Source organism: Morone saxatilis, unplaced genomic scaffold, assembly GCF_004916995.1.
Source record: "Morone saxatilis isolate NCDOM2014 unplaced genomic scaffold, NCSU_SB_2.0 Contig8, whole genome shotgun sequence".
NCBI lineage: Eukaryota > Metazoa > Chordata > Actinopteri > Moronidae > Morone > Morone saxatilis.
Window position 1 is genome coordinate 16,297,176 of NW_023340257.1, and position 9,336 is coordinate 16,306,511.

The 9,336-nt window shown below is 39.1% G+C and overlaps 2 protein-coding genes and 1 non-coding gene across 5 annotated transcripts in view; all 3 read left to right on the top strand.

Annotated features, from left to right (window-relative positions):
* Window positions 1-5,226, top strand: part of LOC118341881 (zinc transporter 1) — a 5,697-nt gene extending 471 nt beyond the window's left edge. The window contains exons 2-6 of the mRNA XM_035680285.1: window positions 653-1,270; window positions 3,044-3,346; window positions 3,759-4,030; window positions 4,140-4,327; window positions 4,758-5,226. Of these exons, the coding sequence (XP_035536178.1) occupies window positions 661-1,270; window positions 3,044-3,346; window positions 3,759-4,030; window positions 4,140-4,327; window positions 4,758-5,082 (1,698 nt within the window). The 5' untranslated portion in view covers window positions 653-660 and the 3' untranslated portion in view covers window positions 5,083-5,226. The remainder of the gene's footprint in view (window positions 1-652; window positions 1,271-3,043; window positions 3,347-3,758; window positions 4,031-4,139; window positions 4,328-4,757) is intronic.
* A 1,172-nt stretch (window positions 5,227-6,398) lies between these two features.
* trnastop-uca lies at window positions 6,399-6,485 on the top strand. Its single transcript has one exon. It is a non-coding gene; the product is annotated as a tRNA-Sec (tRNA).
* A 1,105-nt stretch (window positions 6,486-7,590) lies between these two features.
* The window catches only part of mrpl28 (mitochondrial ribosomal protein L28), a 3,904-nt gene continuing 2,158 nt past the window's right edge, over window positions 7,591-9,336 (top strand). For 2 of the 3 annotated variants that reach the window (XM_035680723.1, XM_035680725.1), the window contains exons 1-2: window positions 7,591-7,718; window positions 8,671-8,974. In XM_035680723.1, the coding sequence (XP_035536616.1) occupies window positions 8,690-8,974 (285 nt within the window). In that variant the 5' untranslated portion in view covers window positions 7,591-7,718; window positions 8,671-8,689. The remainder of the gene's footprint in view (window positions 7,719-8,670; window positions 8,975-9,336) is intronic. The other variant, XM_035680724.1, reaches the window with a different exon arrangement.

Below are 9,336 nucleotides of genomic sequence, written 5' to 3' on the forward strand. Positions count from 1 at the left end.
CTGACCTTGTGTGTAGAAATAAGTGGGTTAATTTTAAATGACAAGCACCTTATTCCTGAAATATCTGAATCTGTGGCAACAAGTTCATTTTAACTTGAAAAATAAATATATATAATAAATATATTTATTAAACACCTCCCTCTCAGGTGAGACAGCTCATTATCAATTACTTTCTCGAGTAATCGATTAGTTGAAACTGAAAGTGAAACTGAAACCTTTGGTGAAGCATAAATATCATCATAATATACTATTGGGAGCCATGAGATGATGATTTGCATTGATCTTATAAATAACTTATGTTTACGTAAGGTTTTGTGTTACATAATGTGCATATAAAACATAGATGGACTTATTTTTTCATTATTTACAGAATTTCACAGAAAAAAGCTTGTAAAAATCACACAGATTTTATGTGTAACCTGATATTCTAATACTGATATCTGTGATGTATTGGCCATGCTGTTAGTATTTCATTACATATCCAAAAAATGTTGTGCAAAACAGGGTAAAAATCATATTTACACCTATGCATATGTTTTATTCCTTTTTTTAAAATTAGAATACAAAATAATAAGCTTAATTTCAGTAATAATTTAATTAATTGTGTCTGTGTTTGAATGTATGAAGTATTCTGTGAGCTTTACACTCTCAGTTGCAGGTATGAGGGTGCTACACTGGTGCATGCTGGGAGTGACCATCCTGCTGCTGGTGTGCGAGGTCACCATCAGTCAGCTGTGCCACTCACAAATCATCCTGGTGGACAGTTTCCACACACTCTTCATCCTCATGCGGATGGCTCTTACTCCTCCTCCAACTGCAGGCGTAACAGAACCACCTCTCTCCTCTCTGGAGGAGTCCCCTGCGTCTCCTCCTCTTGCTTCCTCCTTCACAGCAGTGCTTCCTTCCACCCTGCCTGCAGAGTCATCGATCGAACCTCAGCCTGGCACCCAGACCACCACTGATGGGTCGACCCTCCCAGATCCACCTCCCACCCCTCACCCTCCAGCTCTCACCTGCGGTCTCTCCCACACCAAATGCAGGATTCAGGCTGTGGGTCCTTTCATTTCCGCTCTCCTCCTGGCCTCTCTGTGTCTCTCTTACATAATGGAGATCATCAGCTCTTCCCTGGAGCCACAACCAGTGCAGCGCCCCCTGCTGCCTGTGGTGGTCAGCGCTGTCAGTGTGCTCCATAAGATGCTGGTGTTCTGGCTGAACTGGGATCAGCAGCAGGCCCTGCAGACCGAATCTCACCTTGAGGTGAACCCCAAAGGTAACATTACCAACAGATTACATGTTCACATTGATATACAAATATACAATATTACAATATTTATCTTTAAATTGTGACTTATAGTTTTATTTATGGTTATTAAATCACACAACTAACTAACTAACATTTGGGTTGCGGGTGTTTATCCTCCGCCAGCCAGACACCTGTTTATCTTTCTGTTCTGTTTAGCTCCACAGTTCATCAGACTGAATACAGCTGCAGGACATCTGGAGCAAAATCTGTTCATTAAAAACTTATTAATATTTACAACAGAAGACTTTTTAACATTTCTAACAGCAGAATCAGTGATTTTGAAGAAAAGTGAGAAACTTGTGACCTTTATAGGGAGAAGAAGGGAGATAACAGAGACAGAAGAACAAGCAGAATAAAGTTTATAAATAAAATAAACAAAATAAAACATAAAACAAAGTCAAAGCAATTTTTTATTTTAAGCACTAATTTGGTTTCTCTGAGCGTTTCCAGATTTGAGGAGCAGGGTCATGATCACTTTTAGTTTTCAGCCCTGACCTTGAAACAGTCAGAGGTTCTCACTCTGAAAGAATCTGAAAAGCGAATTCACAGGAATTGGTTGGATTTGCACAAATTGTTTTACGATTGCAACATCAGAACTTCCTGGAGGGACTGAAGAAAAAGTAATTCAAACAGTGCTCATCGTGTCACCTCCGCACAGCCGCTTGTCCCATTACTATAACTACTGTTTAATCAGGGTTATAAAAGGACTTTAAAGGAACTGTTTTTACATTTTAGTAAATACACTTCTTTTGAGATATATATTATGGGATTGTATATAGGGTCAATATGAAGCTACAGCCAACACCCGGTTAGCTTAGCTTAGCATAAAGACTGTAAACGAGGACAGAGGGCTCTGTCCAAAGGCAACAAAATCCACCTACCAGCACCTTTAAAGCTCAGTAAATAATATGTTACAACTCGTTTGTTTAATCTGTACAAAAAGTGTAAAAACAGCATTTTTAGCTCTTTCCCGTTGTTTTCACTCTTGATGCTAAGATATATAATCATCTGTGCTGACTTTCTCTGGTGGGTCAGATACAAATCTAAGGAGTGACTCCTTGGCGAATAAGGCATTTAACTTATTCCCCACCCTTTTCCATAAGGACTCGTCCTCTGGTTCAGGTGGGGTGTTGATGATGGAGATTTCCTCCATTATTGCCCTCACAATGTCAGAAGCTGCTTCCTCTGTATCCTTGGAGGTGCTGGATACCAACAACCTCTGATCTTTCTCCGACATATTGATTTTACAATCGACAATCTGATTGATTTTCAGCTGATTGATTTTCAGCCTGTCCTAACAGGACAGTAGCTTCATATTTACCGTACAGACATGTGTCTAATCTGTAAATAAATTATTTATTATTTAATGTGTGATGACTGGACTTTTCACTGCACTTAATGAGTCTAATGTCTAAATGTTTAAAGTCCAAGCATGCTGCAGAATTTGGAATTGGTAGCAGCTCATGAAGCATTTTTTAATACAACTGCAGAGTTACTTTCTTTGGCCTTCCAACAATTACTTGTGAGTTTAAATCTTACATATATTGCCAATGGTTTATGCATGCAGCATGTACTCATACTGCCGTTATGTGATAAGAATATTTTATTACAGAAGAATTTAGGTGATGATATTACTCCGACAGATTTCCCTTTGAAGTAACTGCCAAGTGTATATTCAGCTGTAAGGAACATCAATAAGTGTCCATGTTTGTTTTTCATTTCTCTGTTTGACTCCCACAGTCTTGGCTGAAGAGGAAACCAAAGGCCAGGCCGAGCCAGGGCGAGTCCTGTATGACGTTAGACGAGTCCAATCTGCTGTGAACGACTCGCTCCACAATGGGGCGCTTGTCCTGTGTAACCCGGGAACCTCCAGCATCCCTGACGCTGACACTCAAACCCCTGAACCACAGGCAGAAGTCCACCTGCATGCAGCAGCTCAACAGGACAGCAGGGACTGTGAATTAGCGCCCAGTGCTGCAGATCTGAGTCATTCAGAGGACATCACAGAGATTTCCAAAGACAACACTTGCGTGGGACATCTTGGTGAGAGAGTTTAGGTCCTTGGACTTCTCCATCACCTTGGTGTCCTTTAGAAAAAGACCTGCATAAAAAAAAAATATTTTACATATTTGAATAGTTAATTTTGTGATAATATCAACAAAAATATATTCTAATTGTGGTACTGATTTCAATTCAATATATCAAGTCCTCACTGTAGTGGCCTGAGTTTGATCCTAGACCAAGGCCCTTTGCTGCATGTTGCTTTTCCAAGAATCCAAGAAATAGCCAAGAAAGTTGATTGTTGAGTCTAATTCCCAGGTCGTCAAAAACCGACACTTTAAGGAAAATTCGATGTTTTTTCTCTTTTCTCAATGGCCCAAAAGCAGATGTGCAGTAGCTCTGACCATACATGTAAAACCTTTATTTTTTTTTTTACTGTTTTCTCCCCCTTCAGAGAGTCACAACACGTTTAATACCTCCCCAGTCTGCCAGTCATCTTATCCCATTGAGAGGCCAACCAGCCAGTGGCTACTCTGTCTCCTGTCGTTCCTCCTTGTCATTCAGAACCTGTGTACCTCCTTCCTGGCTCTCATCAACAGCCTGGTGATGTCGCTGATCGACCCACAGTGCCTGCACAGCTCTGGGGCCTGTAGCCTCCTGGTTTACCTGGATCCTGGCCTCTCCCTGTTGGCTGTGGTTGTGCTGATTGCCACAGCCAGGCCACAGGTCAGGCTTTATGTGTTTATGTCAAGACCAAAGTCAGAGTACAAATGTATCCAGCTGCAGCTGTATCCAATCCTGCACTGACTGTTGTTTCACTGGTAAATCTCTCCAGGTGCACAGGTATGGACTGCTGCTGCTACAGGCCTCACCTCCACACATCTGTGTGTCCGATCTTGGACAGAGGATTGCGAGCGTCTCCGGGGTGCAGGCTGTGCACGACCTCCATGTCTGGCAGTTAACTGAATCACTCATTGTGGCCTCTGTCCATGTACACTGCCATGCTGGATTTCCAGCACACAGGTGAAGTGGAAAAGTTAGGTTTTTGTACTAAATGTTGGCTGGAAGATGTGGGTTCATTTTTAATAACCGGACACGTATAGTATGTGTTTGTTTGCAGTTCTGAAATAGAGTATATTGTTAAACTGTGGGGCTTAATGTTACCTCAAGCTCATGGCGTTGGGGTTATTTGTAGTGAGTATCAGTCAGAAAAATTGACAGTGATTGGTTTACATAGTTTTATTTCATGTTGGGATAAAACAACAAAAGTATCATCCATCCATCATCAGCTCCACCGTGGACAGGTGACCGGTCTCTCACAGGGCTTACACATAGAGACAGATAATCATACATTCATTTTTTAGATGTTACTGTCTGGTTATCATAAATATGTTTTTGTCCAGATTAAAAACTGTATATTTTATTAATGCAGAATCATTCCACATATGTCCAGGTGTGCTGATCTGATGTCAGATGTCACTAAGGTGCTGCAGAGCGTAGGAGTGAGCTGCTGCACCGTTCAGCCAGAGTTCGCTTCCTGCTCTGAGTCCTCTGTAGGCGGTGGGGGCGACGCCTCCCCTGCCGTCCACAGAGAGGACCCCTCCCTGCCTCCCCTCCTGGCCTGCAGCCTCGCCTGTGGAAAGGCCTGCTCTGGGAATATGTGCTGCTCTCCGTTGGAAGTGGAGCCCAGGAGGCTGCTGGCGCCACCAGCTGGGCAAACGAAGAAAGAGCCTCAAACGCTGGTCATCGAGAACACCTTCCTGGAGGAAAATAAATGAATGATCTGTCTGCCATGTTGGATGGATGATGGATGTAATGTCTCTAAAACGCTGCCTGCACGTTATATGTAAATGTTCTGTTAGTTTTGTGACATTAACACGGTGCTGCACCAAAGATTTTTATGCAAAGTCAAGTGAAATTTAGTGAACAGATTTCTCTTTGTTTGCTTGCTCTCTTGGGTACTGGAACCTGCGTTATGTCTCTCATGTATGTCTTAAAATAAAACAAATAACAATACTAAAGTTTGTGTCTTCATTTTAAGATCATGTAAAATGTATTAAACCCACACAGATACAATTAAGGGTCCAAGAAGAACAAGAACAAATCTATATACATAAGTAATTTATTTCATATTATTATACTGTTACTGTACAGCCAGTGGTGTAAAGTAACAAAGAGTATTTTAATTTTACTACATTTATATGACAAAGTACTTTACAGATTAAGATTTTAAATACAAAATGTGTGGTCAGTTGTGGTCAGTATGATGCATTGTTATAGAAAAACTACACAACAGTGTATGAATGAAGTATGAATTAACCAACTACAACATTAAAGTATTATACATTAATAAACAAATAATAATTATCCAATAATATGGTCTAACATTCACAGTGGCCATTCTGCACAATAAGTACTTTTACTTTTAATACTTTAAGTACATTTTGTTGCTAATATTTATGTGTTTTAGTAAAGTTTTGAATCCAGGACTCTCAGTAGTAATGAAATAATTGTATAGTATGAGCAAAATCACAAACAAAACAAGAAACAAATGATAAAAACAATAAAACCAAGCAAGCAAAAGCACATGAAATGAAGAAAGTAAACTATTTGAATGGCCTACTTCTGTAAGCGTATAAAACAAAACACAAATAAAATCACTGCAACAAAAGCACAGGTGTGTAACTAAAAACAAAACTGGCGGCTCTGCATGCACAATAACTGACACACACAAATGGGATGCAGCCAGTATTAATATCATCAGTCCAAACACTGATTAATATTTGTGTTTTAATTAAATCCCCATCATATCTTTTACCTGTGATGACGAGTGGCGGCTCCACCTGTGTTGTGTTCAGACAGCCAATCAGAAGGCGTCTGCTTTGCATAACAACGCACACACCGCACAACGTTTCCCCCTTTTCTCTGCGTTTATTCCACATTAATATGCTGTGTGGCAACAAAACAGTGGTTGTACTTAATGTCTACGAGCTCTTTCTGATAAATACCAACAGCAGCCATTGTGACGGCACCATGACCGAGAAGGCTGTCGTTGCTATGAGGTATATATACGTCTGGTTGCTATAGAAAAAGTGCCCGGATGAGCCTCGGTGGTCCGGGGTGCAGGCTTCAAACCTGTAGCTGCTTAGCGGCAGAGTGGTTCAATTCCACCTTTCGGGCGGAATCCCGCTCACTTCTTATTCTTACTCTTTTTAATATATTAATAATTGTTGAACTTGATCTGGTGACATTTTAAACACGTACAACTGAAACCGTTTTAATCTTTTTTTTACTCTTTTATAACCGTTAAGAGCTCCTGGCTACGTCACGAGCCTACTTCCTGTCAAGCGTTGTTTCTTGCACTTCACAATAAAAGTCAAGATTATTAAAAAAGAAAAATTACTTTTTGTTTTTCCTTCACAGTTTTTATTCATCCAAACTTAATGACTCAAGTATTATTTTTGAGGTACCTGTTTTTCCATTTTGTGCTCCACCGTAGTTACCTGTCAGCTAACATTACTTTACAGATTAGATTTTATATACAAAACATGATCATTTTTTTATACATTTGTATACAATATTAGAGGTTAAACTACCCAACAATATATACATTTGTTAAAATCAGCTACGCCTCATCCAACTAACGTTACAACCATTGGCAGTATAGGTTACAACCTTAAAATGCTGCTCATATAATGCATCCTTCATAATTTAGCCTAATATCATAACATAACACAAAAGTGGCCATTCAAAAAAAACGAGTCCTTAGGATTTATTAATAAATAGTTATATAATAAATCGTTTTTGTTTTTCTTCACAAACACATTGACATGACATTTGACAAAAACGTGTATATGTTTAAAGCCTCTTGTCACTTTTGCATTTATATCTTTATTTTAAAAGGGGCGATTGATGTTTTTTCATATTTCTATATATTCTCTAATTAAAAATCAATGAATTAATGGAGCTAAAATGGAAAAGGATGTAATTTATAACTCTTTTTTTAACATCACTTACTGTGATTACTCTCTTTATTCTGTTGTTTTCTTTATTGGAAACATAGCAGTCATTAAAATAAATAACACATCAAATGAATGATACAAATATATATATATTAAATCTATAACCAGTGTGATTACTGTGCTTTTATTTTTAGAGGTTAGAGAGAATTTACTGAAAATCTACATCCGTTTTGGCCGGAAACCTCCCAGATTGACAACCTGTGACAGCCAATCATCTGCGAGAATGTCCTGTCCGCTATCCAATCATGTTCCTCGTCGGTGTAGGCGGGCTGATGAATGCGGACGTGTCTTGGACAGCGGAGGGTGCGTGATGTCCTTGCTGTTTGATTTTGATAAAGTAATTTAAAAACTCTGCCTGTGTTTGACAGAGCTCTCTGGTTTCTGAGGTCCCGGTAAGACAGACTATTGCACGTATTTGGTAACAGTATATTAGACTCGCAGAGGCCATGAATCTTCAAATAAGTCGATGTTTGACTGTGTTGTTGGCCTTTTGTCGCTAACGTGGGTAGTAACGTTATGAAGTTATTCACTTGTTTCTTTTAAATCTTTATTGATTAAAATAGAAGAATGAGGCAGAAACTCCTAATCTGCAACCAGTTGATTTAGATTGAAAGTTACCTCACCACTTTTCTCTCACTTAACCATTTTACATCATCTTTTAGCAGGTTTTAGTTTTTATTTTAGTGTTTTTATTGACACACAGCAAACCTGCAGCAGACTAGTATCTTTATCTACTCTTTATATACTTTCCCAGAGTAGAAACACTGGTTGGTGTCTGGGACTTTGGGTAAAATAGGCAGGGGATTGTTAGTTTGTTAGCAGGTTTATCTGGCTGTAATTAATCAGCAAGATTATTAATGATTGATTTATCTTTTTTAGTCATTTATGAAGTAAAATGCCAAACACTCACTGTTTCCACCTTCTCTAATCTGAGGGAGACGAGACATATTCAGTGTGTAATTAATAAAAGTAAGAAAATCAGAAGACTTTTAACATTTGTAAAGATGTGACCATAAAGCCCGCTTGATAAATAAGTAAAACAGCTTATTGAATTAATAAACAGATTATTTTCTGTCAACTCAGTCGGTTAATCATTTCAGTACAGATCTCTAATGTATGAAAGAATATGTACCACTTTAATAATACAACTTGCAAAACTAAGTACAGAAACGTTTCAGCTCTGGACTTAATATTTGGTCATTTAAACAATTCCTGCATGTGGATAAAAAGTGAAAGAGATGAGAAGACAAAGATGTTTTAAAGACGTTCAGCGCTGGGTTTTGTTGTTCTTGTTGTTGTTGATGTTTGTTTCATCCTTACCTTTTTCCTTATTCTGTCTTCCAGATTTCAGATTCAGTCCATCATGCCTCTTCTTAAGTACCCCCCCAAAATCTGGGATGCCCTGAAAATGAAGCAGGGGATCTACTCTCGTCTCCCCAAACACTACCTGAAGTCCCTCGAGCAGAAAGAGCCCACCCCTGTGCATTGGAGGCCTCTGGGAGTCCAGTACCGAGCCAACCCAAAGACGGGGGTGAAGGAACGGGTGCAGGATGTCCCGATCCCAGTCTACTACCCTCCACAATCCCAGGACGGCCTGTGGGGAGGAGAGGGCTGGGTATCTGGCTACAGATACACCAACAATGACAAGGTGAGTGTCCAGGAAGATCATTGTCTTTATTTAGTTACACTACGGTGTGTTGACATGACATGATTATACCGTAACGCACACAGTAAAAGCTTTTAGCTGTTGTAGATTCATACCTAGCTCGGCCTTTATTTGCATGTCACCTCTTCACTAAATCCTTAAATAAAGCAGAACTATCATAACAATCTAACTTGGGCTCAGCAGGAATTCAAACTACTCACAAGTACATTTATTGTACTGTACTTTTGTATTTTAACTTTATGCTACTTTCTACTTCTATTCCACTACTTACTTACTTTTGATACTTACAATATGTAAGTTTAGTTTAAGTTTAGTTTTAGTTTTTTAGTTTTTTAGTTTTTAGT